Here is a 20,542-nt window from a genome sequence, read left to right on the forward strand (position 1 = left end):
TTCTGTCTGAATTATGAAAACCTTTGGGTTTCATGTCCCTTTAATTGCTGATATATACTATGCATATATAAAACATGACTGGCTTAAAATGTACAGATTTGTTTTTAATAATACTCTGATACTTATTAGCAACAACTAGATTTTATGGTGACAAACATTTATATGTTATTATGAGTTTATGCTGTTACAATTGCCCGTGATACTAGTAGTTGTCAACAAGAAGTGTATTGAGGTTCCACCTATAGATCCCAGACTATCTTATGGAACAAAATCAAGTCTATTTGACCCCAAAAAACAAAGTAAATCTATCTTTATTTAACTTTTGCTTATTAATTGTCAAAAGAGTCTTTCTTTACTTTTTTGCTGTTGGTCTAATAATGGTTAAACGCACGGCACCAAAGCTAGAGCAACATAGAACGGCTGGATGGATACCTGTTGCCTTCTTTTGTCTGATCTCTGTACCTGTTAAACAATCTAAGACTAAACAATAAATCCCCTGATTCGCTTCATTTTTAAAGATCTCTCTAGTGTAATAAATTCCTATGAGGCTAACACAGGTACATACAATAAGAAAAGGAAAGTACTGTTTTTCAATGCAGAGTTCTTTAAGTTTGTATATTGAAAATGTATTGCAGTAAAAGGGATGTTAATTTATTTTTATAAAGTTTAGACTTGGCTGATATGTTATTCTATATCAACACAACATAAATGTCTTGTTATTACAGGGTGTTTACTGTCCCTTTAAGTAAAATGGTGGCTTCTGCTAATTAGACAAATGACAACAACTAATAGGAATTCTATGCCTCTCTCATTGATCATGGGGTTTCATTTTGCTCAGTCGATCAAGACTTGTACAGAAGTACTTAGGGCTCGATTTATCAAAGCCCTACGGCTGCAAGTTCTCACCTGCTCGCCATATTTAACAAGCAGCGGACATCAGACTGCTGCCTTCCTAACCTCTTCGCCACCTCTAAGGTGGCGAAAATCAATCTCTGTGGTCTAGTCCGAACGAGGAGATTGACAGCTCCTGCCTGCGCGTGATTGGCTGTGCGTGGGCAGGGAGCGGGATTGCACGCAAGCACAAAATTGCGCTTGTGTGCAATGGTGACTACGTGTGGGTAAATTTGCTCCACCACAGGCGAGCAGAGGTGTATAGGGGCGCATATATGGGCCCCTGTCCGCCTCAGCTTTGATAAATCGAGTCTTAAGCATATAATTAGCAAGGGTGGTGGGAGGAGCCATTAGTTATAGGAATCTAAAAGGGTGGAGGAACACTTGTTTGTGCTACAGGCTACAAGTGCAGTTACTAGACTTCATATCATTTATGTGCAAAAAATCATAATCGTAATGCTTACAATGTGTGTAAGTAGAAATAAACAGAAACATCTGGGACCTGCTTTTTATGGCAATGTTTGGAAGTCAGGAATAATCCCTATAATAAAAAAGCTGAAAATATTGTCATGTGGATGACTAATAGGAAATAATAATATATTAACCTAATGGGCTTGTAGCTTCCTGTACAGAACATTATATCTGAGCTCTAGTCCCCAGAGACTACTAACATCAGATTATATAGACAGGTTAACCTGCAGCTTTGTCCTCTGGATTATAACAGTATGCATTTAACAGGATCTCCCCAAATCTGGCCCTGTTAGACCTCTCTGGGCATTGAGCAGTAGATAGGCATTTAATGTTAGAATGTTTAAATGGGGTAAAGATAAACTAGTTGATGTTCACATAAAAAAACAAATTTTACTAGAAATCACCTATATATAGCAAATAATAAAACAATACGACAAACACTTACCGCTTCTCCTGGTTTGCCAATGATTCCTGGATCTCCAGTTTCCCCCTGTTGCAAAATAAAGGAAACAATCAAAACCATATATTGTATTATACAACAATCAGCATGTAGAATTCTCTCTGAATTAATAATAACTGATAATAATATTTCAAAAAATCTGCATAAAATTTTTGTTGTTGCTATTCATTTTTTTATTTCCAATTGGTCTCGGCCAAATCTGTTTTATACTTTGGCTTCTTTTGTACAGCACAGTGTGGCCTAAATGCACAACCTAATAAAGATATATTCAGTTTATTGGTAGGAATCTGTAGCACAAATGTATTCTTCTAAATAACCTCTCAGCCAATGAACATTAAGCAGCAAGCACAAAACTGATACTGAGGTTTTAGTTAAAATTTAATGGGACACTCAAGTCAAAATAAACTTTTATGATTCAGAAACAGCAGCAGTTTCAAGACATTTTTACAATTTACTTCCATTATCAAATTTAGCACAGTCTTTTTATATTCACACTTTCTGGGGAACAAGATCCTACTGCACATGTGCACAAGCTCACAGGGTATATGTATACTAGTCTGTGATTGGCTGATGTCTGTCACATGATACAGGGATCAAAAATAGGAGAAAATATAAATTTGTCAGAAAAAAAATCTACTGCTTATTTGAAATTCAGAGTAAGTGCTATTGCATTGTGTTTTTATTATGCACTTGTTAATTATGTAATTCTACTGAATTGAGTGGTCGTTTAAATTTAAAAAACATATTACTTTTTTTTCTTGCATGTCTAGATGATGTTTTGGCATATGGTATTAGAAAGATTTTTAGTACAATTTGTCATTAAATATAAGTTGAATACAAATATTAAATCATTTTAATTATATTATAACTAAGACACTTTTTTTTATTGATCTAGGAATGTCTGTCTTGGAAAAAAACAAACCCCCTGATGGTGATTCACATTTCTAATTGCTATACATAGTGTTTTTTTATGTACAAACATCTAGTTAACCAGACTTCCAAAGGAAACATACCAAAATATATTAACAAAAAATATCAGGATACAGCAACTATATTCAATGCTTTTATTAAAAAAACTATTTTATTGCACAAATGAACGTTTCAGATTATTGGCAAAGCCTGTTGGAGCCAATATAAAAACCCTCAAAAATATTTAAATACATTTTTACTCCAAAGGAATAGTTTTACAATGAGTTGATTCTCAAACATTTGTTTTCTTTAAAGATATTTTATAAGCTTAACATACAGATCTAAAGCCTAATGCTTCAAGTCATTTACCGAGTATATTAAATGTTAATTAAAAACAAAAGATGTTGACTTGTTGCAAACTGTGGGAAACGCTAAAGACTTGTTCAGACAACAGCCAGGAAATCTTGAAGCGCATCTAAAATCCCAGTAGGAGAATTCATCCGAAGGAATACAACTCTCTGCATATTTTTGGATGTCTCAAGAAAGTTTCCTAATTCCCATAAGAGCTATTAAGTAGAATGCCACTAGCATCATCCCAAAATATACATTATGTATTTATTTTTATTTTTTATCAGTATAATTAAAAAAATGTAAACAACCAAACAATAAAACAACAACTCACCTTTAAGCCTTCTGGTCCGGGTTCACCAATATAGCCTTTACGTCCAGCTCTTCCCTGTAAGTAAAAAACAAAACTTACTGTACAATTAATGATATATATTTGTTCTAAAGCATGTTTATTAGAGAGTTTCCATACAACTTTACCTCTATTATCTGAACAATCTTAATCAAGGGGTTCAATAACTGTTTATGTTGTAAAGTGTATTTACAAATTATTTTGTATTGTGTTTTGAAATAATTATTGCATAATGGTATTTTGTAAGAAGCCTAAGTAAGTTTTGCAGTTCCTAGTCCCTTAAAACCAATCCTTCTGACTTGACACCCCTGGGATGCTGCCAGTATTTCTACTATCTACAAAATTATTCCAGATTTCTCTATTTAGAAGGAGACTTAAATTCTGTAGATTAGGTGTGCCCATAAGGTTGATTGTAAGGTAAGTCCTATAGGTTGCCCTTCAACCAGTGTCCTACTGTTTAAACAGCGGATAAAGGCCCAGCAACAATTAGGTCTTGGGGCTTGTTTCAACCTGAATCAGTTAAGACTCTCAAGAACGAACCTATTCCTGTGTGTACAGAGACCCTGGACGACGGAGAGAGGGGTTCCGGTAATCAGGAGTTTCAGCATCTGACTGTATATGGGTTTGCTGCTTCCATTGAAGTTTGTGTTTAATGATATACATGGATGAATATTTTATCTTGTGAGTAATTACTTGTTAGTAGGGGCTACATCAATAAATTGTTTTAAACTGCATCTAGATGTGTATTTGTTTTGCAATATTCTCTTTTTTACTTAATATTTAGCGTGGCGTGTTGGTGGACCATTTGGACTGAGGAACTGCAGTTTTTTGCACGTTAGCTGGAGGAACCTACTCCTGGCTGCAGGAAGATTCGTATTGGATCACAAAGAGCTTCAAGCCCAGTGATAGACTGGTTAATGTGAAGTATATGCATATCCTAAGTAGAGTGGATCTCTCACCTATGGGCATTTGTTCATTTGTTTGTGTGATTATACTTTGGGGTAGATTTACTAAGCAGCGGCTCACCTGAAACGTAAGTTAAGAACCAACAGTTGTAAGACTGCTGCTCCTTAACTTCTCTGCGATGATTGACAGCCCCTGCTAGTGGCCGATTGGCGCGCGAGTGTGCAGGGGGCAGCATTGCACAAGCATTTCACTAGAAATGCTTGTACAATATTAAATGCCAACAGCGTATGCTGTTGGCATTAAGCGAGGTCGAGCGGACATGATTCGTTATGTGAAATCTACCCCTTTGTATTGATTTCACTGTGCTTTGAATTTCAGATTACTTTTGGATTTAAACTTGTAGAGGGCAGTAGTGCTATTGTTATTTTAGTTTTGTATAAGGTTGATTGTGATTTGCCAGTAGATCTCTATGTACTAACGAGAAGATCACAAAACGGTTTCACATTTCCCTCTCAGCCAGTAGTGACAGTATAGCTTAAAGGGCCATAATACCCAAATGTTTAAACACTTGAAAGTGATGCAGCATAGCTGTAAAAAGCTGACTAGAAAATATCACCTGAACATCTCTATGTAAAAAAGAAAGATATTTTACCTCAAAAGTTCCTCAGTAGCCACCTCCTATTGTAAAGGATTTCTAAGCAGCATATTAGTATGTCTGTCCTGGGACAGCTTAGGGGATGAGCCTCGTGAACTCTCATATTATTTCACCAATCAGGTAAAGGAAGCTTACTATGAAATCTCATGAGAGTTAAGTCAAATCTCATGAGATCACAGTAAGAGTTCATGACCTCAGCACTGCTGATGCTGATTGGCTGCTGTTCATTTCTTCTTTTTTTTTTTTTTTTACCTGCAGCTGGGAGCAGCTGAGTATAACTTTTTACACAGAACTTACTCTGCTGAGCTGAGGAAATTGTGAGGTAAAATATCTTCCTTTTTTACATAGAGATGCTCAGGTGATATTTTCCTGTCAGCTTTTTACAGTTATACTGCATCAGTTTCAAGTGATTTAGCATATGAGTATTATGTCCCTTTAAGTTACAAGTACATTCTTTCCCCTTCCTCTTCTCTCTTTGTCTTTCTCTCTGTTTCTCTGTTTAGGCACAATGAGGTAAAGTTGTCAGAGAGGATCTAAAAGGCACCTTTTATACTGTGACCTGTGCATCTCACTAAGGGGTGTAACCTACATTTCTATTTGCGATTAGGGTGGGCCAGGTGTCTAGTATTCAACTGGACAGTCCTGCATTTTAACAGGCTTTCCAGTCAAATCTTCACAAAAATACTGGACACTGAAATGTCTAATTTTTTTTTAAAGTCCCTGAGTGTCAGCTAAATATAAAAGTTCTCCTATGCCTAAATGCATTACAAATATGGAGCAGAAAGTGACTCGAAGTCAAGGGGGTTCTGTTTACATGCTTTTACTGGCAGTCAAAGAGGTAAAATAATTAATTTGCATCTTTCTGGCTGCCAAGGGGTAAAATTACTGCTCAGTTATGAAAAATATACCTTGTGGGATGAATAGTTGGGGCTAAGGTAGAACATTAAGGTGGCCGTTTTGTGACCCCCACCTACATTGGGCCCTGTCACTGACAGATTGTCCAGTATTTTGCGGAGAACAGCCGGCCACCCTATTTGCGATATATATATATATATATATATATATATATATTTACAAGATAGTGCTCAATAAAATAAGCATAACAAAAGCACATAAAATCTATGTCGTAAAAATCAGAATCGTATTGCACATAAAAACTTGTATAAACAATACGCATTCAAATAGGTGTTAAAACCCACAGCAAAATGTGAATTTACATTATGCCATAAATATAATTCTTAAATTACATAGAAAAAATAGATTCAATGTGCACATTAATACTTATATTTAAGGTTCACAGTATTTCATTAAAATAAAATTTAAAACCTAAACAAAATGTCAAATTTAAAGGGTTCCTTATATTTCTATGAGAAATGAATCTCGCATCATTGGCTAGAGGAGTAAACAAGGGAGTTTCTTGGATGTATATAAAGTTCCCTCACAATTGGTATCAGAATTATCTAAGCATATGAAGCCTGTAGGTCTTACAGTTTTATCTCTCTCCCATGTATGAATATATATAGTACCAAAATACCATAATATATTTATAGAAATATGTATTTTTGAATAAATAGAACATATTCTATGTGAAAAACATTGGAATGTGAACTATTCATATTTTCATGTCAGGTTAGCGCACTTTAGAACATAAGTTCTGGTTAGCGTGCGAGTAGGGTGACTTCTATGGGGTAATAGGTTATAGAGCACACAATATTCTAATTTAAGTAAGCACGTGAGTGCAAACTTTTTACTTTCAGTTCATAATACAAGTACAACCCGACACATGCAAAAAGTTTAGTATTAGCGTTCTAGTGAAAGCGCTAAATATCGCTCCACTTCTAATCCGGCCTTAAACTTTTAAGCTCTATGGTGTAAGAAACATTCTCCCACAAATACAACAGCTGTCTGCAGAATGGCTACAAAATGGAAAGTTCTCACACTTAAAAGCACTTAAACGATTAGAAACAAATTTATGAGAATACACAGAGAGCAAGAGAGATCAGTAGCCCTTATTAGTCATATTAGAACATAACAAAGCTGTGTGCAATGGTTCTAAAAGCGCTCAGAGAAATATGTTTTGGTTTTTATGCCAAGTGAATATTTTCTAAAGCTTCCCAGTCAAGTTCCAAAGAAGACGGGTGTTAGATAAGGTAAACAGTTGTTCCTTTTTGTCTCATGTTTCCATGAGTTAAAACTTACTGCTAGTTATGAATTTGACAAGTGCTAATAGATGAGATTGTGGTTGTGTATTCAGCCAGGGAGACAACACTTGTAGCCAACGTGTCACATACTTACACGGATAACCGATATCTAGAGCCTTTTATGGAAATTATACAGCGAGACAATGGGGCCTATTTATTAATGTGCGAGCAGACATGATCCGATATTGTGGATCATGTCTGCTGCACATCGATAAATGCCCACAGCAAACACTGTCGGCATTTATCATTGCACCAGCAGATCTGGTGAACTGCTTGTGCAATGCCGCCCCCTGCAAGAGGTGTCAATCAACCCGATCGTATTGGATCGGGTTGATTTTCGGTGATGTCTGTCTGCCACCTCAGAGCAGGCGGACAGGTTATGGAGTAGTGGTCTTTAGACCGCTGATTCATAACTTGTGTTTCTGGCAAGCCTTCAGGCTCGCCAGAAACACGGGGCATCAACCTCCATACGTTGCTTGATAAATATGCCCCAATGAATTCATGTACCATATTAGTAACTATTGTAATAGAATTCCTGTGTAAATAAAATTCAAAGCTATTCCAGTCCACATGAGACCCTCATGCCTGCCCACTTATGGGAAGCTTTTCAAATACTTGTGAAACGCAACCTCCATACAATGCGCTGGAACAATTTGAAATCTTTATTCTAATCCAATTTTCACCAGTTTTTTGTACTTTTGAAATTTAGCAGCTTATAAACCAATTTTGCACAATGCTATTTCAGCGTTAAATGGTCTTGCACATGCTCAATTTGCATGTTAATAAACAGCATTGTAATGTAAAAAAATACATATAATATTAACATTAAACCATAAGTAACCTTGCAACACCCAAGCAGGACACAGTGGGTGAATAAATGAAAGTCTGGCCATCCGTGTCTTGTCAATAATGAATTAAAGGAACTATAAAGTGACACTATACAGTCATTTTGTTTCCTTAAATGTTTGTACCAGCTGCATAGTATTACAAGTACTGGATATAGTTCTCCTAGGTATTTCCTTGCAAATTAAATCGTTTTTTTTTCTTCTTGCAAATTGACTGCTATCCTTAAGGAAAATGTAATGACAAAAGTATCACCCTTTCTGTATATTTAGAGAGATAAGATAATGAGCAAATACAACAATTTCAAATACAAAAATAAAACTAAAGGAACATTTTCATATATTTAAAACTCCACAGTTAGGAATTTATTTTACAATTGAGTATCCTTTTATAATGTTCCGTCCACTATCACCTATGTGAAAAGAATAGGTGCAATAACGCCCCAAAATAAATTTTGTTTCCTATTCTTATACAGGTATCAGACTCAGGGGCCGATTTATCAACTCTGTATGCAGCTTGATGCCCCTGTTTCCGCACGAGCCTTCAGGCTTGCCAGAAACAGAAGTTATGAAGCAGCGGTGATTGACACCCTCTGCTAGCGGCCGATTCACAAGAACTGCTGGTGCAATGATAAATGCCGACAGCGTATGCTGTCGGCATTTATCGATGTGCGGCGGACATGATACGCTACATAGTATCATGTCCTCTTGCACTATGATAAATCTACCCCTCAATATCTACTTAAGCTACTAAAGAAACAGTTATTGGCCCCTATTTATCAAAGGTCTTGCGGACCTGATCCGACAGTGCAGATCAGGTCCGCAAGACCTCGCTAAATGCGGAGAGCAATACGCTCTCTGCATTTAACATTGCACCAGCAGCTCACAAGAACTGCTGGTGCAACGCCGCCCCCTGCTGACTTGCGGCCAATCGGCCACCAGCAGGGAGGTGTCAATCAACCTGATCGTACTCGATCGGGTTGATTTCCGGCGATTCCTGTCCGCCTGCTCAGAGCAGGCAGACAGGGTTATGGAGCAGAGGTCTTTAGACCGCTGCTTCATAAGTTGTGTTTCTCGCGAGTCAGAAACACGGCCCTTCAAGCTCCGTACGGAGCTTGATAAATATGGGCCATTGTGTTTGCATTTAAATAAGACCAGACATGAAGACTACGCTAGTAATTTGTGAATTAATTCATAAGTTGTTAGGGCACACAATACTGAGGTGTATTGTCTTTATGGAGGGTCATGTTATATTAAATAGGTAGTTCTGATTTCAGGTTCCAAAATGTCTCTGGTGTACAACATACAGTTTATTATGTAAAGAAATATGCAATTGCTATTGTTTTTATCCTTCTTTTAAAGTAGCAACTGTTATCATTTGCAAATAAAAAAATTCATAAAAAAAACTTGCTGAATCTCTGGTTGTTTATGACAATGGTAGGATCTACCTGTAAAATCTGACTACACCAAATACACCCTTGTTAATATATTTAAAGGGACGTTAAACACAACTGGCTTTAAAGGGACAGTAAAGTCAAAACTAAACTTTCAGGATTCAGATAGGGCATGCAATTTTAAACAACTTTCCTATTTACTTTTATCATCAAATTTGCTTTGTTCCCTTAGTGGTATTTTTGAAAAGCTAAACCTAGCTAGGCTCAAACTGATCTCTAAACAGTTGAAAACCGCCTCCTAGCTCAGAGCATTTTGAAAGTTTTTCACAGTTAGACTGTGCTAGTTCACATGTGTCATATAGATAACATTGTGCTCACTCCCGTGAAGTTATTTAGGAGTCTTCACTGATTGACTACACTGCATGTCTGTCAAAGGCACTTAGATAAGGAGGCTGTCTGCAAAGGCTTAGATACAAGGTAATCACAGAGGTAAAAAGTATATTAATATAACTGTGTTGGTTATGCAAAAATGGGGAATGGATAATAAAGGGATTATCTATCTTTTTAAATAAGAAAAATTTTGGTGTAGACTGTCCCTTTAAACATAATATTAAAGACTGTGAAGACATCATGGAGTTCGGAGCCAATTGCAGCACTTGATCATGCATGAAATGATTCATTTACTTTACCATTTTATTTTCCATTAGTTTGACAGAAAACAATATTGTCTTTCTGCTTTTTCCTCCAGTTCTCATAGAGATGTTTCTAAGTTTCATATCCTCGGCTGTGCTACTGTGCTCACTGCCTATTGAGATACCATGATACTCCACGATTGGCTATTTGCATACACCAATCATGGTTTGAAAATCTCTCTCTTTATATGGGCACACCGATTAGCAGGGGTTGGAATAATTTAAATAATATAACACTATCATTTAAATATTTTTTACATTTTACTTTTCTGTGAAAACTTTTTTTTTTTTTTTTTTATTATTTCTTTATAAAATAATTTTAAAGGGATACTAAACCCAAAAACGTATTTTATGATTTAGGTAGAACATACACTTTTAAACAACTTTCTATTTACTTCTATTATCTAATTTCTTTAATTCTCTTAGTATCATTTGTTGAAGGCACAGCAATGCACTACTGGTTTCTAGCTGAACACATGTTTCTGGCAAGCCTGCAGGCTCGTCATAAACAGCAGTTATGAAGCAGTGGTCTAAAGACCGCTGCTTCATACACATCGCCGGAATTGAACCAGATCAAGTGTGATAGGGTTGATTGACACCTCCCTGCTGGTGGACGATTGGCCGCGAGTCTGCAGGGGGCAGCGTTGCAATACGGAGACCGTATTGCTCTCCGCATTCAGCGAGGTCTGTCGGACCTGATCCGTGCTGTCGGATCAGATCCGACATACCTTTGATAAATATCCCCCATGGGTTGTTTAAAATTATATTCTCTATCTGAATCATGAATGGAAAATTTGGGGTTTCATGTCCCTTTAAGTGAAAATTTAAAAGGAATTTTTGCATTAAAAGTTAGTATGAGGTTTTAAAATGTAATTTTAATGTATCTCGCTGAAATCACATATTTGTAGCAAATATAAATTGTGTTGGAAAGGGTTAAATCAGAACTCTGTTGAATAATGTGTGGCCAGTTTTCTCCAATAACAATGCCCCAGGATACATGAGGTACAGTTTAGCTTCTAGTACACCAGAAACCCTTTGCTAATCATATATCATATACTGTTTGACAGCTTTTGAACCCTGCACATTCTTAATTCAGCTTGTACTGATTGGAAAACCTCATGCATAGTTCAACATGCTATAAACAAACTGAATTAACTGAGATTTTATTTTTAAGTCCTTCCTTTTTGGCTTCTTATTGATATCCCTAGACTTGAAACCTAATAAAGACAAAGATATTTCATACTTGGAATCCCTCTTTATACTAAAACAATAAGAATTCATATTTATGCCATAAATCTGGAATTAGGTACGGATCGGACAGCTTATTCCCCTTATATTCAGAGATATGCAGAGCAACGTGTGATACTAGAGAGCGCGTTCTGAGTAAAAATCTCCTGTCACATTTTCTATAACCAATAAACTCCATTCTTCACATTAAAAGCAGAAAAACATACAGCAATTTATTATTAAATAGCGATAATAGTGTAATTATAAAAGACTATGGGGTAGATTTATTAAGCAGCGGATGCTGAAATTTACCCCCCGAAGTTTCTGGCTCGCCATAAGACCGCTGCTCCTTAACTTCTCCCCCACCTCTTAGGTGGCGGACTGCAATCATCCTGATCAGATACGATCAGGATAATTGACACCCCCTGCTAGCGGCTGATTGGCTGCAAATGTGCAGGGGGCGGCATTGCACAAGCATTTCACTAGAAATGCTTGTGCAATGATAAATGCCGACATTGTATGCTGTTGGCATTTAGCGATGTCGGGTGGACGTGATTCGCTATAGCGTATCATGTCCACCCGCCATTTGTTAAATCGGCCCCTATCTCTACAAGTTTAAGCTTATTTAAGGCTGGAAATTTTGTGATAGTAAAAAAGGATGAATTCAAATAATATATTAACTTAAAGGGACATACAACCTAAAATGTTTATTTCATGATTCAGGTAGAGAATACATATTTAAACAACTTTCCAATGTACTTCTATTATAAAATTTGCTTAAAGGGACATTAATGTAAAATGATAAAATTGTGTATATATCTATCTATATAAAAGTCTGCAATATACTAATATACTATCATTATTTATTTTGCCCCATTTTCCTGTAATTCCATTCTGAAATTGTGAGCTTTTCAGTTCCTGTTAGAAATGGAAGTGCAGAACACTGTTATATTCCTCACAGCCATTGATTGCACACTCTGGTGACCTATTCATAACTGTCTCTAATTGGCTACAGCAGAGAAGGTAACCTAAGTTACAACATGGCAGCTCTCATTGCTTTATAGACGCTTGGGGGCAGAATTATCTGTTTTCTAAAGACCGCTGCTCCATAACTGATCCGCTGCCTCTGAGGCTGTGTTCTTCAATCTGCCCAATCCTATACTGCATGTGCAATGATAAGGATGTGCGGCGGACATGATACGCTATATCATGTCTGTCCGCACTTTAGTAAATCGGCCCCTAAAAGTTTAAACTTATTTTTCACTAATTAAACATCTAATGAAACTTAAAAAAATACAGGTACATGCTATTCTCAGGCTAATCTTTTCTTTGAATGCATTCTATCTAGAAACCACAGGGCCCAGGTGCAAGAATCTAAGAAGAGCCTCCCCCCACCCCCCAAAAAAGATGAATTTGATACAATTTTTTTTTTTTAAGATTTAACACAGAAAAAAAAAAGTGAATCAGCTTACGTCTGCAAAAGGAGGTACCCTGTGCCCACAGTCTGTGAGATGGTCTGACCCCCTATTACTGTATATAGTGACACTGTTTAACTCACCAGTACTGTATATAGTGAGTCAGTGACACAGTCTGTAATCTGCTGGTGAGATGGCTGGCCTGACCCTATCCGCCCCAGTACTTTATAAAGTGACAATGCAATAATATGTAACTAGTGCCTGCTGCTTAAGACCCTTATGCTTTGGGTTGATGGCACCTAGCTGCCAGACTAGTGAATCAAATGAGCAATGTAACCCAAAGCGCCTAACCTACCGGAGGCTGGGTCAAACTAAGTCTAATTCTGTGGGTGAGTCAAATGTTATCACACATACAGGGAGTGCAGAATTATTAGGCAAGTTGTATTTTTGAGGATTAATTTTATTATTGAACAACAACCATGTTCTCAATGAACCCAAAAAACTCATTAATATCAAAGCTGAATAGTTTTGGAAGTAGTTTTTAGTTTGTTTTTAGTTATAGCTATTTTAGGGGGATATCTGTGTGTGCAGGTGACTATTACTGTGCATAATTATTAGGCAACTTAACAAAAAACAAATATATACCCATTTCAATTATTTATTTTTACCAGTGAAACCAATATAACATCTCAACATTCACAAATATACATTTCTGACATTCAAAAACAAAACAAAAACAAATCAGTGACCAATATAGCCACCTTTCTTTGCAAGGACACTCAAAAGCCTGCCATCCATGGATTCTGTCAGTGTTTTGATCTGTTCACCATCAACATTGCGTGCAGCAGCAACCACAGCCTCCCAGACACTGTTCAGAGAGGTGTACTGTTTTCCCTCCTTGTAAATCTCACATTGGATGATGGACCACAGGTTCTCAATGGGGTTCAGATCAGGTGAACAAGGAGGCCATGTCATTAGATTTTCTTCTTTTATACCTTTTCTTGCCAGCCACGCTGTGGAGTACTTGGACGCGTGTGATGGAGCATTGTCCTGCATGAAAATCATGTTTTTCTTGAAGGATGCAGACTTCTTCCTGTACCACTGCTTGAAGAAGGTGTCTTCCAGAAACTGGCAGTAGGACTGGGAGTTGAGCTTGACTCCATCCTCAACCCGAAAAGGCCCCACAAGCTCATCTTTGATGATACCAGCCCAAACCAGTACTCTACCTCCACCTTGCTGGCGTCTGAGTCGGACTGGAGCTCTCTGCCCTTTAGCAATCCAGCCACGGGCCCATCCATCTGGCCCATCAAGACTCACTCTCATTTCATCAGTCCATAAAACCTTAGAAAAATCAGTCTTGAGATATTTCTTGGCCCAGTCTTGACGTTTCAGCTTGTGTGTCTTGTTCAGTGGTGGTCGTCTTTCAGCCTTTCTTACCTTGGCCATGTCTCTGAGTATTGCACACCTTGTGCTTTTGGGCACTCCAGTGATGTTGCAGCTCTGAAATATGGCCAAACTGGTGGCAAGTGGCATCTTGGCAGCTGCACGCTTGACTTTTCTCAGTTCATGGGCAGTTATTTTGCGCCTTGGTTTTTCCACACACTTCTTGCGACCCTGTTGACTATTTTGAATGAAACGCTTGATTGTTCGATGATCACGCTTCAGAAGCTTTGCAATTTAAAGAGTGCTGCATCCCTCTGCAAGATATCTCACTATTTTTGACTTTTCTGAGCCTGTCAAGTCCTTCTTTTGACCCATTTTGCCAAAGGAAAGGAAGTTGCCTAATAATTATGCACACATGATAAAGGGTGTTGATGTCATTAGACCACACCCCTTCTCATTACAGAGATGCACATCACCTAATATGCTTAATTGGTAGTAGGCTTTCAAGCCTATACAGCTTGGAGTAAGACAACATGCATAAAGAGGATGATGTGGTCAAAATACTCATTTGCCTAATAATTCTGCACTCCCTGTATAAAGCATATACGGCGAGATTACGAGTTTGGCGTTAGCCTTAAAAAGCAGCGTTGAGAGGTCCCAACGGCGCTTTTTATCCGACGCTGGTAGACAGGAAAGGGTCTACCGCTCACTTTTCTTCCGCGACTCGAGGCTACCGCAAATCCCCTTACGTCAGTTGCATATCCTATCTTTTCTATGGGATTTGCCTAAGGCTGGTATTACAAGTCTTGGAAGAAGTGAGCGGTAGACACTCTCCTGTCAAGACTTCTACCGCATTTAAAAGTCAGTAGTTAAGAGTTTTATGGGCTAACGCTGGAACATAAAACTAAATAAAGTAATAAACAGTACACTAACACCCATGAACTACCGATTAACCCCTAAACCGAGGCCTCCCCACATCGCAAACACTATAATAATTTTTTTTAACTCCTAATCTGCCTACCGGACATGGCCGCCACCTACATTATACTTATGAACCCCTAATCTGCTGCCCCTAACATCGCCACCACCTACATTGTAGTTATTAACCCCTAATCTTCCACCCCCAACGTCGCCACTACTGTATTAAAGGTATTAACCCCTAAACCTAACCCTAACCCCCCCAACTTAAATATAATTTAATTTAAAATGAATAAATTTAACAAAATTAAATAAATTATTCCTATTTAAAACTAAATACTTACCGATAAAATAAACCCTAAGATAGCTACAATAAACTAATAGTTACATTGTAGCTAGCTTAGGATTTATATTTATTTTACAGGCAACTTTGTATTTATTTGTAACTTTGTATTAATTTTATAGTTATTAAATAGTTAAGACCCTTATGCTTTGGGAGGTCTTCAAGATGGAGCCGTTCCTCATCGGATGGATGAAGATAGAAGATGCCGCTTGGATGAAGCCTTCTCCCAGTCCGGATGTCCTCTTCTGCCCGGATAGGATGAAGACTTTTGCCAGTCTGGATGTCCTATTCTGCCCCATCGGATGAAGACTACTGGACGGATCGGATGACCACTGGTGCCCGGCTGGGTGAAGACGGCTCAAGGTAGGGTGATCTTCAATGGGGTAGTGTTAGGTTTTTTTAAGGGGTTATTGGGTGGGTTTTAGAGTAGGGGTGTGTGGGTGGTGGGTTGTAATGTTGGGGGGGGGGTATTGTATTCTTTTTTTGACAGGTAAAAGAGCTGATTACTTTGGGGCAATGCTCCGCAAAAGGCCCTTTTAAGGGCTATTTGTAATTTAGTATAGGGTAGGGCATTTTATTATTTATTTTTTTTTATTTTTTTTTATTAGGGGGCTTAGATTAAGTGTAATTGGTTTAAACGTCTTGTAATTTTTTTTATTTTCTGTAATTTAGTGTTTATTTTTTTTCGTAATTTAGTGTTTGTTTTATTTCGTAATTTAGTTTAATGAATTTAATTGTAATTAATTGTAGGTAGTTTATGTAATTTATTTAATGATTAAAATTTATTTAATGATTACAGGTAATTTTGTACTTATTTTAGCTAGGTAGCTATTAAATAGTTAATAACTATTTAATAACTATTGTACCTAGTTAAAATAAATACATTTACATAAATACAAATAAAAAAGTTGCCAGTAAAATAAAAATAAATCATAAGCTAGCTACAATGTAACTATTAGTTATATTGTAGCTATCTTATGGTTTATTTTACAGGTAAGTATTTAGTTTTAAATAGGAATAATTTATTTAATTGTAGTTATTTTATTTAGATGTATTTAAATTATATTTAAATTAGGGGGTGTTAGGATTAGACTTAGGTTTAGGGTTTAATAACTTTATTATAGTGGCGGTGATGTTGGTGGCAGAAGATTAGGGGTTAATTAATTTAATATAGTTGCGGCGATGTTGGGGGGCAGATTAGGGGTTAATAACTATAATGTAGGTGGCGGCGGTGTCCGGAGCGGCAGATTAGGGGTTAATAATATAATGTAGGTGGCGGTGATGTCGGGGGCGGCAGATTAGGGGTTAATAAGTGTAAGATTAGGGGTGTTTAGACTCGGGGTTCATGTTAGGGTGTTAGGTGCAGACATATTTTTTATTTTCCCATAGGAAACAATGGGGCTGCGTTAGAAGCTGGACGCTGCTTTTTTGCAGGTGTTAGGTTTTTTTCCAGCCAGCTCAGCCCCATTGTTTCCTATGAGGTAATCGTGCACGAGCACGTTTAGCCAGCTTACCGATACCATAAGCAACGCTGGTATTGAGGTGAGATGTGGAGCTAAATTCTGCTCTACGCTCACCTTTTTGCGGCTAACGCCAGGTTTAAAAAAACCTGTAATACCAGCGTTGGCTTAAGGTAGCGTTAGAAATAAAAGCCTCGTTAGCCCCGCACCCCTGTTACCGCAAAACTCATAATCTCGGCGCTAGAATTTAATAATCGTTTAAAACACATATACAGGGAGTGCAGAATTATTAGGCAAATGAGTATTTTGACCACATCATCCTCTTTATGCATGTTGTCTTACTCCAAGCTGTATAGGCTCGAAAGCCTACTACCAATTAAGCATATTAGGTGATGTGCATCTCTGTAATGAGAAGGGGTGTGGTCTAATGACATCAACACCCTATATCAGGTGTGCATAATTATTAGGCAACTTCCTTTCCTTTGGCAAAATGGGTCAAAAGAAGGACTTGACAGGCTCAGAAAAGTCAAAAATAGTGAGATATCTTGCAGAGGGATGCAGCACTCTTAAAATTGCAAAGTTTCTGAAGCGTGATCATCGAACAATCAAGCGTTTCATTCAAAATAGTCAACAGGGTCGCAAGAAGCGTGTGGAAAAACCAAGGCGCAAAATAACTGCCCATGAACTGAGAAAAGTCAAGCGTGCAGCTGCCAAGATGCCACTTGCCACCAGTTTATGGACTGATGAAATGAGAGTGAGTCTTGATGGGGCAAATGGATGGGCCCGTGGCTGGATTGGTAAAGGGCAGAGAGCTCCAGTCCGACTCAGACGCCAGCAAGGTGGAGGTGGAGTACTGGTTTGGGCTGGTATCATCAAAGATGAGCTTGTGATTTTCATGCAGGACAATGCTCCATCACACGCGTCCAAGTACTCCACAGCGTGGCTGGCAAGAAAGGGTATAAAAGAAGAAAATCTAATGACATGGCCTCCTTGTTCACCAGATCTGAACCCCATTGAGAACCTGTGGTCCATCATCAAATGTGAGATTTACAAGGAGGGAAAACAGTACACCTCTCTGAACAGTGTCTGGGAGGCTGTGGTTGCTGCTGCACGCAATGTTGATGGTGAACAGATCAAAACACTGACAGAATCCATGGATGGCAGGCTTTTGAGTGTCCTTGCAAAGAAAGGTGGCTATATTGGTCACTGATTTGTTTTTGTTTTGTTTTTGAATGTCAGAAATGTATATTTGTGAATGTTGAGATGTTATATTGGTTTCACTGGTAAAAATAAATAATTGAAATGGGTATATATTTGTTTTTTGTTAAGTTGCCTAATAATTATGCACAGTAATAGTCACCTGCACACACAGATATCCCCCTAAAATAGCTATAACTAAAAACAAACTAAAAACTACTTCCAAAACTATTCAGCTTTGATATTAATGAGTTTTTTGGGTTCATTGAGAACATGGTTGTTGTTCAATAATAAAATTAATCCTCAAAAATACAACTTGCCTAATAATTCTGCACTCCCTGTAAGTAGTCTGTGACATAGTCCAGCCCCCCCATACTGTATATAGTGGTACTGTATAGTGACACTGTTTACCCCCCCCCCCCCCCATGCTGCAGTAACAAGGTCTGTAATTTGCTGGTTCCACAAACATACACACACACACATACATATATACATGCATAAATACACACACAGTCACATACATACATACACGTACATGCATAAATACACACATAGTCACATACATACATACACACACACATACACACACACACACATACATGCATAAATACACACACAGTCACATACATACATACACGTGCATGCATAAATACACACATAGTCACATACATACACACACACACACACATGAATAAATACACACACAGTCACATAAATACATACATACACACACACACGTACATGCATAAATACACACATAGTCACATACATACATACATACATACACACACACACATGAATAAATACACACACAGTCACATACATACATACATACATACACACACACACATGAATAAATACACACACAGTCACACACATACACACACATACACACACACATACATGCATAAATACACACACAGTCACATACATACATACACACACACACACACAGTCACATACATACATATACACACATGCATAAATACACACACACACACACATGAATAAATACACACACAGTCACATACATACACACACATGAATAAACACACACACAGTCACATAAATACATACACACACACACACACATATAAACACCAATGGGTAAAACAGAAACACTAACTCCTGTAGTCAGAGACACTAGTGAAGCATCAGGTCACACTCACATGATATCAGTGCAGGCAGTGGCAGATCAACGTTATGGGGGTGAATCACAATACAGATATTCACCCCAGATATACCCTCATCCCTGCAGATATCGGGCATAATAACTGTCCCATGATCACAGATAACTGACACATCAGGCTATAAGCATTCAATGATTTCTAAGACTTGAAGTGAATTTCCCTTATCACATAGTGATTTACTGGATATTATACTGAGCTGAGAGTAACGCACTTTATATCAAGGACCTCCCACTGTTGTTGTTTTTAAATGTTTTTTGTATATTAGAATATATTCTACTGGTGGTTAAATTTGTACATAGATACTGTGTTTATTAAATTTGTATTTGTGGATACATTGTTTTAGTGCAAGCAACTGTGTTTTTTAATTTGAATCTGAATCATGGTTACATTTTTGGGGGGTTTCATGTCCCCTTAAGTAGCCTTACTGTAGATGTTATCAAATTACTAAGCTTGTTGACCTAGCCTGATGTAAGTACAGTTTATATCTACATACCTTAGACTTATTTAAAATATACAGTATCTCACAAAAGTGAGTACACCCCTCACATTTTTGTAAATATTTTATTAATATCTTTTCATGTGACAACACTGAAGAAATTACACTTTGCTACAATGTAAAGTAGTGAGTGTGCAGCCTGTATAACAGTGTAAATTTGCAGTCCCCTCAAAATAACTCAACACACAGTCATTAATGTCTAAACCGTTGGCAACAAAAGTGAGTACACCCCTAAGTGGAAATGTCCAAATTGCGCCCAATTAGCCATTTTCCCTCCCCGGTGTCATGTGACTCATTAGTGTTACAAGGTCTCAGGTGTGAATGGGGTGCAGGTGTGTTAAATTTAGTGTTATCGCTCTCACACTCTCTCATACTGGTCACTGGAAGTTCAATATGTCACCTCATTGCAAAGAACTCTCTGAGGATCTGGAAAAAAAAATTGTTGCTCTAAATAAAGATAGCCTAGGCTATAAGAAGATAGCCAAGACCCTGAAACTAAGCAGCAGCACAGTGGGCAAGACCATTCAGCGGTTTCACAGGACAGATTCCACTCAGAACAGGCTTTGCCATGGTCGACCAAAGAAGTTGAGTGCACGTGCTCAGCATCATATCCAGAGGTTGTCTTTTGGAAATAGACATATGAGTGGTGCCAGCATTGCTGCAGAGGTTGAAGGGGTGAAGGGTCAGCCTGTCAGTGTTCAGGCCATAGCCCGAACACTCCATATAATTGGTCTGCATGGCTGTCATCCCAGAAGGAAGCCTCTTCTAAAGATGATGCACAAGAAAGCTTGCAAA

General features: G+C 37.7%; 1 protein-coding gene across 2 annotated transcripts in view; it reads right to left on the reverse strand.

Moving 5' to 3' along the window:
• Window positions 1-20,542, reverse strand: part of COL24A1 (collagen type XXIV alpha 1 chain) — a 416,052-nt gene that overhangs the window by 181,877 nt on the left and 213,633 nt on the right. For both annotated transcript variants that reach the window (XM_053693893.1, XM_053693894.1), the window contains exons 23-24: window positions 3,414-3,467; window positions 1,808-1,852 (exon numbers count right to left, since the gene is read on the reverse strand). In XM_053693893.1, the coding sequence (XP_053549868.1) occupies window positions 1,808-1,852; window positions 3,414-3,467 (99 nt within the window). The remainder of the gene's footprint in view (window positions 1-1,807; window positions 1,853-3,413; window positions 3,468-20,542) is intronic.

The sequence above is a fragment of the Bombina bombina genome, chromosome 10, assembly GCF_027579735.1.
Source record: "Bombina bombina isolate aBomBom1 chromosome 10, aBomBom1.pri, whole genome shotgun sequence".
NCBI classification, from domain to species: Eukaryota; Metazoa; Chordata; class Amphibia; order Anura; family Bombinatoridae; genus Bombina; species Bombina bombina.